The sequence below is a fragment of the Otolemur garnettii genome, unplaced genomic scaffold (assembly GCF_000181295.1).
Source record: "Otolemur garnettii isolate 467f Iridium unplaced genomic scaffold, OtoGar3 scaffold00038, whole genome shotgun sequence".
Lineage (NCBI taxonomy): Eukaryota > Metazoa > Chordata > Mammalia > Primates > Galagidae > Otolemur > Otolemur garnettii.
Window position 1 is genome coordinate 7,012,001 of NW_003852433.1, and position 15,788 is coordinate 7,027,788.

The 15,788-nt window shown below is 44.0% G+C and overlaps 1 protein-coding gene across 4 annotated transcripts in view; it reads left to right on the top strand.

The window, feature by feature from the left end:
• Nucleotides 1-15,788, top strand: part of UBE3B (ubiquitin protein ligase E3B) — a 62,992-nt gene that overhangs the window by 30,417 nt on the left and 16,787 nt on the right. For all 4 annotated transcript variants that reach the window (XM_023513251.1, XM_023513252.1, XM_023513253.1 and 1 more), the window contains 5 exons: nucleotides 3,827-3,998; nucleotides 5,725-5,843; nucleotides 6,456-6,570; nucleotides 7,344-7,443; nucleotides 12,808-12,927. In XM_023513251.1, coding sequence (XP_023369019.1) covers nucleotides 3,827-3,998; nucleotides 5,725-5,843; nucleotides 6,456-6,570; nucleotides 7,344-7,443; nucleotides 12,808-12,927 — 626 coding nt within the window. The remainder of the gene's footprint in view (nucleotides 1-3,826; nucleotides 3,999-5,724; nucleotides 5,844-6,455; nucleotides 6,571-7,343; nucleotides 7,444-12,807; nucleotides 12,928-15,788) is intronic.

Sequence of the window (15,788 nt, forward strand, 5' to 3'; positions counted from 1 at the left end):
GGCGCCTGTGGTCCCAGCTACTTGGGAGGCTGAGACAGGAGACTCGCTTGAGCCCAGGAGTTGGAGGTTGCTATGAGCAGTGAAGCCATAGCACTCTACCCAAGGGGACAGCTTAAGACTCTGTCTCAACAACAACAACAAAAAAATCTTTTAGAAACCTCGTTTTTATTGACTGCGTAATACTACATATCCCCTCAGGAGGATATGCCCTATGCCCAACATTTTCTATTTCAGCTGAGCAGAGAAGAAAGTCCCCTCTGTGAACGTCGAATTGGGCATCACGGGCTTTTAAGTTGCAGCACAGGAGCTATTGGTATGAATAGGTGACGAGTACAAAAGGTCTTTGTAAACCATGAAAGCTGCTCACTGTGTAGAAGATTAAGACCTACTCTGCTGCATTGTACATTTTTAAAAATCATACATCACAGCATCTCACTTTCACACTTGTTTATCCATTCTTCAAATATTTATAGAGCACCTGTATGTCAGGCACTGGGGATACACAGAGGTGAACAAGACAGCCATGGTCTCTGTTCTCAAGGTGGTTACATTCTAATGTGGAGACCAGTGGTAAGCAGCTTTAATATAACAGATTAAATATAAAGCAGATTTAATATAACAATGGGCTCTATAACGTAAATGTGGTGAGAGATGATTTTGGCTTCCTTAGACTAGTGCAGGGTTTATTAGCCTTAGCACCAATAACATCTTGGGCCAGATGAGTCTCTGTGGTAGGGGCTGTCTTGTGCATTGCAGGATGTTTAGCATCCCTGCCGCCTCCTCATAGAGGTGCCTTCTCACCTACTTGCAGCAGCCAAACATGGCCAAATGCCTCCTGGGCAGCAAAATTCATTCTTGGTTGAGTTACCAGCCTGGTAGTAGTGATGGAGATTGAAGCAGGAGGATTTGGGTGTGTTTTAGAGATACAATCTTACTGACAGATTGAATTGAGGGTGTGAGGGCCAAATGTATCAAAGATGATACTAGATTTTTGGCCCAGTCACCTCTGTGGATGGTGGTACCACGTCCTGAGCTGGAGAAAACCAGCTAGGGGTGGGGTGTGTGGGGAATCTGTGTGTCATGGCTGTGACAGTGCAAGGTGCCTGCAGGGAATGCAGGTGAAGGTATCCGGCAGGCCTTTAAAGACACTCTGGAGCATCAGCTGAGGATGGAGTATAAAGCCTGGGCCTCAGACTGGTTCCTAAAGAGAGAGCAGAGGGAGGAACGAAGGGCAAGATCGTACATGGGGCCTCCAGCACCTTAAGGATTGGGAAGTGTATTGAAGGAGAGGATTTTGAGGTTACAGCCTATGTCCAGCTTTATAAGTGCCTTCCCATTGATACTGTTTTCTCCCAAATGAGAAAAATCCAAAAGTAAGTTTTTTAGCCAACTTGAAAAGACACATTTAGGGATGAAGATAAACTGGTCTGAAGCATACATATGATGATATTCAATCTATTAGTTTAGCTCTACATATCTTCAGTTGTAGAAAATAACATATTTGTTATAGAAGTAGTGTTGATTTTCTAGTCCCACAATTTATAAAGTGTCTTTGTTCCTGTTCCTGTTCCTCCTGACAGCACTGGAGCCATCGCTGGTCCTTTGACACAACTCTGCTGGGCACAGCGTCTTCATTTATGTCAGAATCACTCACAATGTAGCCCTTGCTGAAGCAGCGTATGATACTGAGTATTTTCATCTACGCTAGGAATCCCGTTCACGTAACAGGAGGATAGCTCTTTTTCTTCTTTTGTCCTATAGAAGCTTTTGATCTCTGCAATGTAATCACTTACTTGGTTTCTTTCTTTCTTTTTTTTTTTTTTTTTGCAGTTTTTGGCCAGGGCCAGGGGCCAGGTTTGAACCTGCCACCCCCGGTATATAGGCCCAGTGCCCTACTCCTTTGAGCCATAGACACTGCCCATACTTGCTTTCTTTTTTTTTTTAACCTGTTTTTAAATTGTGAGATTTCTGCATTCTTTGGTGTGTATAAAATGGACAGTATAAAGACCTGTTATGACCTGAGCATCTGCATAACCACCAAGCACATCAAGATACTATAGTTTTTTAAAAGGTTTCTTTATAACCATATCCTTATAACCTTGAAAATATGAGATCAGACTTTAGGAATAATTACTAAGTCATTGTCCCTTTAGAATTTCTTCAGGTCACCTTCTGAGCATCCATAAGTAGCACTGACTGAGTTCCCTGCCACTCCCACTCTAGGCTAATAGATCTTCCCCAAATAGGTCTTTTTATCAAAACTGAGTAATTCGTAGAGTGCCCTACAAAAATGAGAAGTATTATAAAAGCTCAAATATAAGATGACTCTGCTTTTCTGAGGAGCACACCTTATTGTATATTCATTGGCACATGGAATTTCAGATCCAGACTTCTTATTAGACTTAAGGTATAACAGTGATGTAGCCTTGTGGCCATCAGGAAGCAGAATTAGCACATCCTCTGTTTTACCTTTGCTTCCCCGAGGTTCAGTTTTTGTATGATGTTTCAGAGCATCTCTGCGAGTTGTTCCTCACGATCCCATTTTTAAAATAGGTAGAATAATTGTGGGTGAGAGGAAGGCGTGGCTAAGTGTGGTGAGCCTGCAAGATGGTTTAAAACCACTGCTTGTGCACCAGATCCAGCCCACTCATTTTTATAAACAAAGTTTTATTGCAACACAGCCAGACATGTTTTTTGACAGACTTTCTGTGGCAGCTTTTGTGCCCCAGTGGTAGCATGGAATAGTTGTGACTGTGTTAAATTAAATTCGCCCTGAGAGTGCCTCCCTGTTTTGATTCCTTACATGAGAAACTGCCACCTAACTTAGCATATAAACTAACTGAAAGCCTAACTTAGGAGTGTTAAGTACTTTTGTAGCAAATAGCTGAAGTCTCAGCCAGTCACAGCAGCACAGGCTGCTTTCTGGTCAAACCTCTTCAAATGAGGCTGATGCTAAGCTGTAGTGGCCCAGGGGTGTCCAACCTTTTTCCTTTTCTGCTGCACATTGGAAGAGTAAGAGTTATCTTGGGCCACACAATAAATATACAAATACTGACAAAAGCTGATTAGTCAAAAAAAAAAAAAAGAAAGAAAGGTCCCTACATACTTATCTCAATATCTGACACCACAGATGAGAAAAAAAAAAAAAAAAAAAAGGCCTCATAAAATCAGCATGAGGCCTGGGGTCACAGGTTGGACACCTGAGCTAGCAATCCTGCCATCTCTGTAGCTCACTTCTGTTTATTTCATAAATGTTGCTTGGCCGGGATGCTAACCAAAAGAGCTCTCTGAACCTCATTTGGCTCTGAGGGCTGCTGGAGTTGTGAATTGTTTTTTGCTCATTTAAACTCTGTTAAATTCAATTTACTTTAATAGCAGAAACCATCTGACCCATACTGCATAAAAATATTTACTCTTTGGCCCTTTTCAGAAAAATGTACAGATCCCTGACTGAAAACATAGATATTAAGTCAGGCAGTCTTGAGTTCTGTTCTTGGCTCTGACCCTTATGGGATGTGTGATTTGTGTTCATTTATTTAACCTCTGCTTTAGTTTCCTCACTTAATAAAGTTGACATTGGGCTTCACAAAGCAGAGAAAGGAGACAGTACATGCACAGTACTGAGAATGGTATTGGGCACAGACTAAGGATCCAGTAAATGTTAGTGCTGTTATTGTTATTCTCAAGGTGATCGTGCTTTTATTGACAATACTGCCTTCTCAGGCACATCAAATGTTCAAGTGTTTTTGTTTTTCCCACTGGTAGGAGAAGTAAGAGGCCAGATGGAGCCCCTGCCTGAAGCTTGGGTTTCTCTATCCTTTTCTAGGTCTCACTTACCTTGATGACCTGCTGCCCAAACTGTGGGCCTTCATCTGTGAGCTGGGGCCCCAAGGAGGGTTAAAGCTCTTCCTGGAATGCCTGAACAATGACACCGAGGAGTCCAAGCAGCTCTTGGCCATGCTAATGCTGTTCTGTGACTGTTCCCGGCACCTGATCACGTAGGTTAACCACTGTGGGGCTGAATCCCTTTCCTAAAATTTAGAGACCAAATTACAGTTTCAATAAGGAAGTAATTGCTGACATGATTACTACATACATTTGGACCTGTGTGGAGGGACATTATAAAAATTAGGCAAGAAAACATTTACAAAGTAGGTGGCATGCCACAGATTCAGCAATTATTGGTTCCTGTCCTTTCTGGGGAGCTGGGCCAGCACCTCTGAGTGTGTGCACTGGGGTCTCCTGGAGATGGGTTCAAATCACAGCTCAGCCATTTACTCACTGTGCTAAGCAGATTCCTGAAAAATTCCCAGGACCATCTATCAAGTGTCACTTGGTGTCTATCATAAATGATGAACCACTTCCTGAGACTCCAGCACAAGGGATCAAGGGATTCAGCCTCTCTGAGGTTCAATTTTTCCTTTTGTAACTGGGAGTAACAACAGCACCTACCTTTCAGGGATTAAAAGAGATAATTAATGCAAAGTGCTTAGCATAGTACCGGCACAGTGGAGGGACTCAGTAATTGCTGTTATTATTATCAGGCTGACCCTGAGCTTAACTCTGAGTCTCAGCTTTCCTATCAAAATGGAGATAATATTATCAGTCTGACAGTAAATGAGAAAAGGAATGCCAAATAATTAGTACAATGCCTGGCACAGAAGTGGGAAATTAACCAAATGTTAGTCCCATCCAATTCCTTTGTTTTTTTTTTGGTTTTGTTTTGTTTTTTGGCCAGGGCCGGGTTTGAACCCACCACCTCTGGTATATGGGACCAGCGCCCTACTCCTTCAAGCCACAGGCACGGCCCCCAGTTCCTTTGTTTTTTAAGCTTATATTGTGTCTACTTATGTATTTGCTATTCTTTTAAAATTTCACTTTTTCCCAAAAGGTTGGCAAAGAATTATAAGATAAAATGGACCTCAGGCAATTATGTTCAGGCTAGAAGACATTAGCAGGAGAGGATCAAGGACATGTGGGTGGGAGATTGGGTGAGAATCACAGAGAGAAAGGGGCTAACTGAGCAGCTGGGGTGAGAGCAGGAAGACACCCTTAACCCCCCCAGGGGGAGAGGGAGCCAAGGCTGAGTAGTGTTCTAGTGCAAGGAACAGTTTTAGGAAGTTTCCAGTTAGAGCTGTATCTTAAATGGTCCATTTATTCATATACCCTATCAAATATTTATTTGCTCATTCACAAACACTTAACAAAGTACCTCCCAGATATCACTAGTGTCTGTCCTAGATGTGGAGTAGGATTTCACAGTTTTTTTCAACAAACATACTCTTGGGCAAGATTCCTTTATATTCAGGCGTGAGTAAGGCATCAATTCAGGCATGAATTAGGGAAGTATCACAGTTAAATCCTTATAAGAAAAATATAGCATAAAACCACTTTTTTTCTTAATTATACTTTTTAAAATTTTTACTACAGACATTTAAAAATAATACAAAGTGCAAAGAATAATATATAGAACCCTCATATCCCCATCACCAGCTTTATTAGTTCCCAGCTCACAGCCAGTTTTGCTTCATCTAAACTCCCACCTTCTGTCCTCTCCTAGATTAATTTGAAGCAAATCCTAGACCTCATTATCATTTTTATCTGTATCTAAAAGAGAGAGTGTATTTCTTAATCTTGTTTACATTGTCTGTTAAGCAATGCAGGTCTCTTTTTTTTCTTTCTTTTCTCAGTGGAATGTGCTAAATAATTTTCTGTCCGATTTAGGATCCTTGATGACATTGAAGTTTATGAAGAACAAATTTCATTCAAACTGGAAGAGCTGGTCACCATCTCCTCTTTTCTGAACTCCTTTGTGTTTAAGATGATCTGGGATGGAATTGTAGGTAAGGTAAAGGTGTCTGCCATTATTTGATTGATGCTATATCCAGGGAGGTCAAGGAGCCTATAGCATTGGCTGTTTATTGTCTATTAAAGTTAATAGAAGATACACATTTATTCACATAATTGGAAGTTTTATTTCTTTACTCTCTGTGACCTCTTGAGATAGTAGTATGACGAAGCCTCGCTCTTCCAGGCATCCTTCAGGATTTGCATGTATGTGTCAGGGATTATTAATGATGATTAATTTTGCCCTGAATCTCCTTTTGATTCTTCAAGTTGATCTCCATGAAGATAAAACATGTGCCAATTCACACTAGTCCCTCCTGAGGTGTCCCCAATTGTTCAGTGCAAAGCTCCTTAGATTAAAAAGGAATGTCCTCTGCATGACATACTGGTGGCAGGCAACGTGAATGGAGGTATCTACGAGCTCCTCAGGCCCTGCAGACACTTAGTGCATACCCAGAGTGCCTCTTCATTGCTCTGGTTCCACAGGAAATTCTGAGTGGAGGGAATCAAGGAGTTGATGACCATGAAAAACAAGTGCTGTACTCCAAGTCCTCTCTGGCTCTGACTCCTCTTTCTGAGTGAAACTATACCATTTGTTTGCCCCACAGAGACTGCCAAGGGCGAGACCCTGGAGCTATTCCAGTCTGTCCACGGGTGGCTGATGGTGCTCTATGAGCGGGACTGTCGACGACGCTTTGCCCCTGAGGACCACTGGCTGCGAAAGTGAGCACCAGGGGTGGGGAGGGGCTTTGTGGAAGCTGCTGCCCTGTCCTGCTGCCCACAGCAGAGTTGCCTGAGGGCCCAGTGCCTGTGTTGTAGGGTGGAGAGGATTTCTTCCCTCTACTTCATTTTATTTATTCATCTGTGTGCAAGAGCTGCTGTTCCTATGAAATACCTGTCAGGATGCTTCTGATGATACCTGAGTTTCTTCTGTTAAGAGATGTTTACACCAGATATGATTAGAGGTAATTAATGGCGACAAAATCAGATTACCTTTAGCAGATCTTCCTTATCCAGGCTGGGAAGAGTAGGTCTTTCAGCCTAGCCAAGTTAAGTGGTAGTTTTTATCAGAATTACCAGGGTAAAAACGGCTTTTAAGTTTTTCGGAGACTAGGGTAAGGAAATCCTTCTACAACAGCTAAACAGAAGAACATGTCAGCATTTTCATCAGTGATATGTCAACTCTTATGCAATTGTTGAAGCTGTGGCATTCAAGCAGAAACTGGCAAATTCTTCTCTGGTAAAGACTAGATGGTTTTAGGCTTTGCAGAGCAGACATCTCTGTTGCAGCTACTCAGCTCTGCTATCATAGCGCAAAAGCAGCCACAAGACATCAGTACAAACATGAATATGAATGAGTAAGGTTGTATTCCCGCCAAACTTTACAAAAATAGGCAGCAGGTTAGATTCGGCTCACATTCTGTAGCTTGCCAACCCTGCACCAAAGCATAGGGGTTTTGTTTTAATTATCCCAAACCTGTGTCTTTCTTCTTCAGGGATCTCAAACCTAGTGTGCTCTTCCAAGAACTTGACAAGGACAGAAAACGGGCACAGTTGATCCTGCAGTATATCCCTCATGTCATTCCTCACAAAAATGTGAGTTGCACTCAGGCCTGGGCTCCTGGTGTGTCTTTCTGTTCCACCACATGGTTCCTGACTTTCCATCTTGATTATAGCAATTGGAAATGACAGAATGAGATCACTCATCCAGCAGACAGAGTTTGATCTTACTCTGTGTGTCACACTAGCACTGGGGCTACCAGGCTGGGGAAGACAGTGTAGAGCAGGATGGATGCTGTGAAGGCCCAGGCATGGAGCAGGCCTGACCCAGCTGGAGTGAGGGGAAGGGGGTCGGAGAGGGCTCCACAGGAAGAAGCAGACAGTGCTGAAAGGCCTGAGTGAGGGAGAATGAGTACTGTAGCAGAGCCAGACATACAACTAGAGAGTGTGGATGGAGTTGAGAAAGGCAGAAAGGGAGTTTGCAGGAGTCAGAACCAGAAGGGCCTCAGAAACCTAGGCTGGCAGCTTGGACTCTATCCTAAACCATTGGAGGGTCTTAAGCTTAGGAGGCTTCTGGTCAGAGTCTCATACTTTAGGACAGTGGTTCTCAACCTGTAGGTCATGACCCCTTTTTAACAATGAAAATTCATTGCGGCATTACAAAGGTTGAGAACCACTGCTTTAGGAAGATCCTTCTGGCTGCAGTGTGGAGGACTGGCTAGTAGCAGAGCCCATTAAAGCAAGCTGACCTAGACTAGGTGGGGCCGTGGGAGTAAGAAAAATAACCTGGTTGACATTTTTAACGTTTGACTGCAAACAGAGCCTATAGACATTCAAACAAGATGTTCCTTTGGTGTACACAATGCCTATAGGACCGTTTCATTTCCGAGCCTTCTGCAGTAAAAGGGTTAAGGAGGTAAGGGGGCCGGGCAGGGTGGCTCATGCCACCCTAGCATTCTGAGAGGCTGAAGCGGATGGATTGCTTGAGCTTAGGAGTTTGAGATCAGCCTAAGCAACAGTGAGACCCTGTCTCTAAAAAAAAAAAAAATGACCAGGTACTGTGGCAGGTGCCTGTAGTCCTACCTACTTGGGAGGCCGAGGCAGAAGGATCACTCATACCCAAGCGTTTGAGGTTGCTGTGAGCTGTGATGCTACGGCACTCTACCCAGAGCAACAAAGTGAGACTCTGTCTCAGAAACAAAAAAAGGGGGAGGGGGTTAAGGAGGTAGCACCTACAGGCCTAGAGCTTGGGGCAGAGGATGGGCTCTATGTGGGGATAGCACCCATGTCTCATGGATGTTGGTAAGGCAGTCAGGGAACCTGATGGAGTGAGAAGTCCAAGAGCCCTGCGGGACCCATTACCCAAAGGGCCTATATGAGGAGAGAAGGAGGAATAGAGGAAGGAGGGAAACCAAGAGGGCGTGGTGTCACATCCCCAGGGACACAAGGGACTTGGGAAGGGTCAGGTGCTGTGGCAGGGGCATCTAGTACATGTGGGAAGATGCGGCAGGCACTCCAGAAGTGTCTTATCAGATGCCACGACAATGCTGCTTATATTATATTTTCTTTGTTTTTTTATAAAATAAACATTTTGTTAAAAGAGCATAAATCACATTTCTGTAAATTAAATATCATTTTTAGAGATACACAATCCTCACTGCTCTCTGATGTTGTTTTGACCTTGACTTTAATGCTTACAGTAGCTATTCTCTCCTCGTAAGTGGTGATGTGGCTGTCTGACAGACTCTTAGGAATGAAAAGACCCTGTGAGGATCACTTGGTCAACCCTGCCCTTCTAGAGTGCAATAGCCCTGACCCGGCTTCACATGGAAATACTCGGCAGAGTAGGCCCTTCTATGCCTTTTCTTTTCCAAATGATGGGATGTTCTTCCTCATCTTACACTGATCTACTTCCATGTAACCTCTACCCTTTGGTCCTTTGACAGCCCCCCAAAGTGGTATCTCTAATCTGTGAAATAAATCTTCTGAGACCTGTAGTCAGCTCCTGTTTGCCTTCTGAGTCTTCTGTTGTCCAAGCATTCTTAGCTTCTCCAACTAGTAGTTCTCAGTTGCAGTAGTCTACAGCTCTTCTTCTCCTGGGCTTCACCTGGTTTAGTGGTATCTGATTTAAATTGCACATCTTAGGCCTGTGGCTCACGCCTGTAATCCTAGCACTCTGAGACTCCAGGTGGATGGTTTACCTGACCTCAGGAATTCAAGACCAGCCTTAGCAAAAGCAAGACCCCATCTGTACTAAAAATAGAAAAGTTAGCCATGCTTGATGTACGCCTGTAGTTCCAGCTACTCGGGAGGCTGAGGTAAAAGATCACTTGAGCTTAGAAGTTTGAGGTTGAGTTACGACGCCATAGCACTCTATGCAGGGTGATAGAGTGAAACTCTGTCTCAAAATAAAAAGATTAAATAAATCAAAAAAATAAAATAAATGCACATCTTGTTTTGGACCGGAGAGTCTGAATTCAGCTTTTGACCACACTATTCCCATGACGTGGTCTGGAGCCTACACTCTCTCTATCTGCAGTTCACAGATAGGTGCTGGGGCGCCTGGTGCTGCCTCGGTATTTCACATATTTGAGAGGAACATAGTGAAGACACTATGCCAACTACTAGTTAAAGGTAGTTCATAGTTTCAGTGTTTGATTGCACTGTGTTCTTTTCAGTAATGTTATATTTGCAAAGCTGAGTTTTAAGAATGAAGCAAAAGTATTTTATATTTCAGTGTATGTGCATTTGTAAAACACAGATATTAAGTAAGTTGTTAGGATGTACATACTCAAAGTTGTTAGAACCTCACTACCTAGGAAACAGAACCGTGAGGGATTTCTTTTGGCCTAGGAATGCCATGAAAAAAATTACTGAGACACTAGGGGTGCTGTGTATAAGAAACTTTGGAAACCACTGAGATTAACTGAAATGACTTGTGAGTCCAGGCTATATGCCAGTCTTCATCGTTTTTCTTTGGGGAATATTGCTTAAGATTGGCAGCCAGGCTGTTCGTTCTTGGCTCATAAAATTTCCTTCCTTGGGAAAATAGGGCCTTTTTTGTCTCCTAGCCACTGTCCTCCTCTCTGTGATAGAACCAGCAGGTCCTTAGGGGAGTGTTTGAGACCTGGTGTGTTCAGAGTGTTCAGGGCTCTCCTCTTGTCTCCTCCCATCACAAGTGATGTATGTGTTGCCCTCTGCTGCTGAAATATTCTTGGTTCTTTTTTTGTTTTTGTTTTTTTGAGGCAGTCTCACTTTGTCTCCCTTGGTAGAGTGCCATGGTGTCATAGCTCACAGCCACCTACAATTCTCAGGCTCAAGTGATTCTCTTGCCTTAGCCTCCAAAATAGCTGGAACTGCAGGCACTTGCTTAGCCTGGTCTCAAACTCCTGAGCTCAGGTAATCTACCCGCCTTGGCCATGCAGACTACTGAAATATTCTTGTTGACACACACAGGAGGAATGTCTGCCATCTGCATCTCTCCCTTGTTTTTGATCTCATTTCTAGCAAGTGGCTTAGATGCCTTACTTTAAAAGCCTCGCCGTGGCCTGTCCCATTCTCTACGTTCTATTACATTGCTTTTACCCTTTGATTTATGACACCCCTACCCGGCACTTGAGGCCTCTACTTGTTTCAGCTTAGAAGGCCTAAGTGGTGTGAGTAGAGCAGGGGCTGTGTAGCGTGCTAGTCTGTGCATGGGATCAAGATTTGATTCTGGCCCCTTTGCCTACTAGCTTTGTGACCCTGGGCAAGTCAGTTTCCTCAGTTGCAATGTGGGGATAGTGATCCTTATCTGTCCAGGCTCTCTGTCATCACCTCTGTCTCTATAGTTGTGCTTCTTGTCTTCTGCTGTCCCCATTCCACTCTAGATTGACCCAGATGTGAATCTCCTATTCTGCCTCATGCTCTACAAAGTAGCACTCCTTGCTCAGGTGATCATGCTAATTATTTGGGGTCACAGGAGGCAGTTGTGTTACCCTCCACAGAGCCCCACAAGACTTAAGTACCTGTTTGCGAAAGTCCTGAGGCAACCCTCCTGTAGAAGGGAGCATTGGAGCGTTCATAGCACCAGCCTCCTTTGCATGTGACCCCTTCCCTTGCATGTGACCCTGGAACCCCCAGAGCTTTTGGTACTATTCAGAGTATTTGGGTCCTTGTTTCTCTGTAAACCAGTCACCTTGAGGTGCTTCACCAAACCATAGTTCCTCAACGGAATATCGCCCCTCTTCTTAGGATGCCACTGGCAATCGCTTTTTCTGTTATGAGTAAATGAAAGTGCACTAGGACTGCCCCCATGTATAGTTACCCCTGTTTCTACTGTTGTTATTACTGTTACTGTACATATTTATATTTAATAAAACTCTGGACTATGGAGGAGATTCCCATTAAAAAAAAAAAAAGGGCTGGGCGCAGTGGCTCACACCTGTAATCCTAGCACTCTGGGAGGCTGTGGTGGATGGATTGCATGAGCTCAGGGGTTTGAGACCAACCTGAGCAAGAATGAGACCCCATCTCTAAAAAATACCTGGGCATTGTGGTGGGTGTGTATAGTCCCAGCTACTTGGGCGGCTGAGGCAAGAGATTCACTTGAACCCAAGAGTTTGAGGTTGTTGTGAACTATGAAGCCATGGCACTCTACCCAGGGTGATGAAGTGAGACTCTTTCTCAAACAAACAAAAAAAGTTAGATTTATGTATTCATTTGGCTGACTTTATTTGAGCGCAATTAAGGTGGGATTTTCAAACCCAGGATGGGCAAAGGGTCTTGCTTTCTTAAGGAGACTCATCAGAGTCTTAAGAAAAAGAAGGAATTGTGATGAATGTGTTACTTAGTTCAATGTAAGCATTTCACATTGTATATTGAAGTAATACCCTGAACCCCATAAATGCATCAATGTACAAAGTTATGATTTAATAAAAAATAATTTAAAAAAAGAAAAAGAGGGGTTCTTCTCAGCAATAATTGAGAAGTATTAGTGGTGGGTCTGTGACGGGCCTGAGGCCACAGAGAAAGCAGATAAAAAGGTCAGGGACCTTTATACTGTAGGATCATTTTTAAAATTTCTGACAGTGAGAAAAATTACCTTTGAACCATTTTTGTTGTGTAGATTCATGATATTGATTTCCTTTAAAGCAGGCACAGCTATATAAAGTAGCCTGTGTAACTTGTTCCAGTGCCAGGTTTTTACAGTGGATTATTGACTAGAGGAGGAGAATGATTTTCTCCTGAACTATTCCTAGCTGGACTCTTTCTGGAACGTTTCTTCCTTAGCATGTATTCAGCTATGTTTCTAATTCCCTTAAGTTTGGGAAACGTTTACTCTTCTCAGCAGTGCCACAAATCCAAGCACCCCACTCTGGTTGGATGTCATGGGACTTAAATTTCTGTAACTTTGTAGAGTGTTTTTATGGATTCCTCTGTCGTTGACCCTGTTTCTGGTCCCACCTTTGCGCTTTTCAGAGAGTTCTCCTGTTCCGAAACATGGTTACCAGGGAGAAAGAGAAACTGGGGCTTGTGGAAACCAGCTCTGCCTCCCCTCATGTCACTCACATCACTATCCGCCGGTCCCGGATGTTGGAGGTGAGTGTGAGGCCTACAGAATCCTACCCCAAAGAAGTGTGCTCTGTAAAATCGGGCCATTTGTGCTATTGCCTCTGAACTGTTCTTATCAGTCCTTGATCTAACTCTGAAATCAAAGTTCTAAGAACAGGAAAGGGGTCATTTGTCCTGTTGACTGCCCTGAATAGCTGCTTGGTTAAATGTGTCCTCAGTACTGGAGGCCTTCGGTGTCTTCCATTATCCCATGAAGGCCACTGTCCTATATAATAAACCTCTTAACGCCTCTTTGAAACAAGGCCCAGACTGCCAGTTGCAGCAGCCACCCTGACATTCTCATGTCTGTGCAAACTGCATTTGTCCCAGCGGACACTGCCTAGACTCCCAGCTGTGAATACAGTGTCAGTGGAGCAGGGTGTTATGTTTATTGTACCATATAGAAACATTCATCACAGAGCCAGTAGAAGAAACACAAGATGCAAATGAAGTAGCCTGCCTTAGCCAAACCATAGTCTGGGGTCACCACTCTATGACAACTTCCTGTAAATTAGAGGTAGGTACCCTGTCCTCATGGGTCAGAAAATTGTCATAATGTATTGATCCTGCTAGAGCATGGCCCTGACCTACTAGAACATGGTCATCATAAATGTACCTACCTAGGACATCTGAGCATTCTGTGCCATGCCCCCCAGGCTTGTATGGTACATAGCCCACCTCTATTGCTGGTCCTGCCCACAGTGGGATTGCTGTCTGAGCTGCAGGCCCCATTCCCAGGAGAAGTTGGTTGTGAAGATTTGCCCTATTTATTCTTTAGACCATTTATCGCATTCTAGCCACAGTTTCTCATTAGCATATTCTGTAGTGTCAGACAGTTTTGGGATCCCCCAACACAAATGGCAGCGTAGCCACACCCACCACCTGCAGCCCTTCCTCCCCACTCCTCTTCATCCTCTCCTGTTTTGTGTTAGCACTGAGTTTGTGTCACTCCTTACAGCGGAGCTCACTTGAGTTTCCCCTGGCCTCTGGCAATCGACCCCAAGAGCTGCTGGCAAATGCAGCACATGTTGAACAGTTGACATTTTTGACAGTCCTTAAGATGAGCATAAAGGCTTTATGTGCCTCAGGGGCCCTGCAGGCCATGTGAATGCGTAAAGCTCACTGAGTCCATCTCATTGCAGGAGAGCTAAACATAGAAATCTCTCCCATTTTTCTTGAATCATCACCCTCTCAGTCTGTGTATCTTTACTTAAGAATAGTCCCATGAGTGAGTTGATGTGTGACAACTGACACCCAGCCTCAGTGTTGGGGAGCAGTGGAGAATGTGGGTGAGTAAAGAGAAGCCCCCTCTACCCAGCTCCTCCTGACTTGTCCTGTGGAGATGTATGCTCCGTAATATTTTGTGAATCTTTAACAAAAGATTTAGAGTTTTGTGTGAAATCTCTTGGTCTTCCATGTTGTGAACTAATTAAATTTTGCAAAGTGCCTAGAAAGTCACATAACACCTGTCTTTCCACTGAATTCAACCTGTGAGCCCCCTTGAAACCTCTATTTTGACTCAGAAAGAAAAAGTCCAATTCCACTTTCCTCACTGGACCTGGATACATCTCCCCTTTCAAAGTCCACTGTCTCACCAGTGATCATACCACTCAGATGTGGCCAGCACCCAGCCACTGGAAGAGTCTGGGGTGGTGTAGACTGTGGTGTCTCCTGAGAATTTCCTGATGCCCTCAAGTGTCATTGCTTGTGGGAAATTCACTTGACATCTCTCTTTTTTATTTTTTTCCTTTAGAAATAGAGTCTTGCCCTATCCTGGCTAGAGTACAGTGGCATTGATCATAACTCACTGCAGCCTTAAGCTGCTAGGCTCAAATGATCCTCCTGCCTCAGCCTTCCAAGTAGCTGGGACTACAGGGGCACATCACCACACCCAATTAATTTTTTTAATTTTTTTAGAGATACACTCTTACTGTGTTGTCTACGTTAGTCTTGAATTCCTGGGCCTCAAGTGATCCTTCTGTTTTAGCTTCAAAAGTGGCTGAGATCACAGGCTTGAGCCACTGCACTTGCTTCACACTTGGTCTATTTTTTAAAACACACCCCTCAGGAATATCAAGGGAACAATTTCTGTCTAAGGTTTTAGGGAAATTCTATTTTCCTGTTTACTTTCTATTAGAGAAGGGGAGAAGGTCCTTCGTTCACTTTTCTCCATTGTTTTCATGGTCCGGTGGTTTGGTTATTAGAATGAAAGCCCAGACCAGGTATGGTGGCTCATGCCTATAATCCTAGCACTCTAGGAGGCTGAGATGGATGGATCCCTTGAGCTCTGGAATTTGAGACCAGCCTGAGCAAGAGCGAAATCTTGTCTCTACTAAAAATAGAAAAACTAGCTGAGCGCTGTGGTAGGTGCCTGTAGTCCCAGATACTCGGGATGCTGAGGAAGAGGATCACTTGAGCCCAGGGTTTTTTTTGTTTATTTGTTTGTTTTTTTGAGACAGAGCCTCAAGCTATCCCCCTGGGTAGAGTGCTGTGGCATCACAGCTCACAGCAACCTCCAACTCCTGGGCTCAAGCGAGTCTCCTGCCTCAGCCTCCCAAGTAGCTGGGACCACAGGCACCCGCCACAGGGCCTGGCTATTTTTTGTTTGCAGCCGTCATTGTTGTTTTGGCAGGCCCGGGCTGGATTTGAACCTGCCACCTTAGCCACTTGAGGCACAGGCGCCAAGCTGAGCCCAGGGGTTTTGAGGTTGCTATGAGCTATGACTCCCTGGCATTCTACCCAGGGTGACAGAGTAAGAGTCTGTCTCAAAAAAAAAGAATAAGAATTCAGTGGCCTTTGCTCTATTTGGACACAAGGGGGCATCAACAAGCTGATGTCAGACTCATACT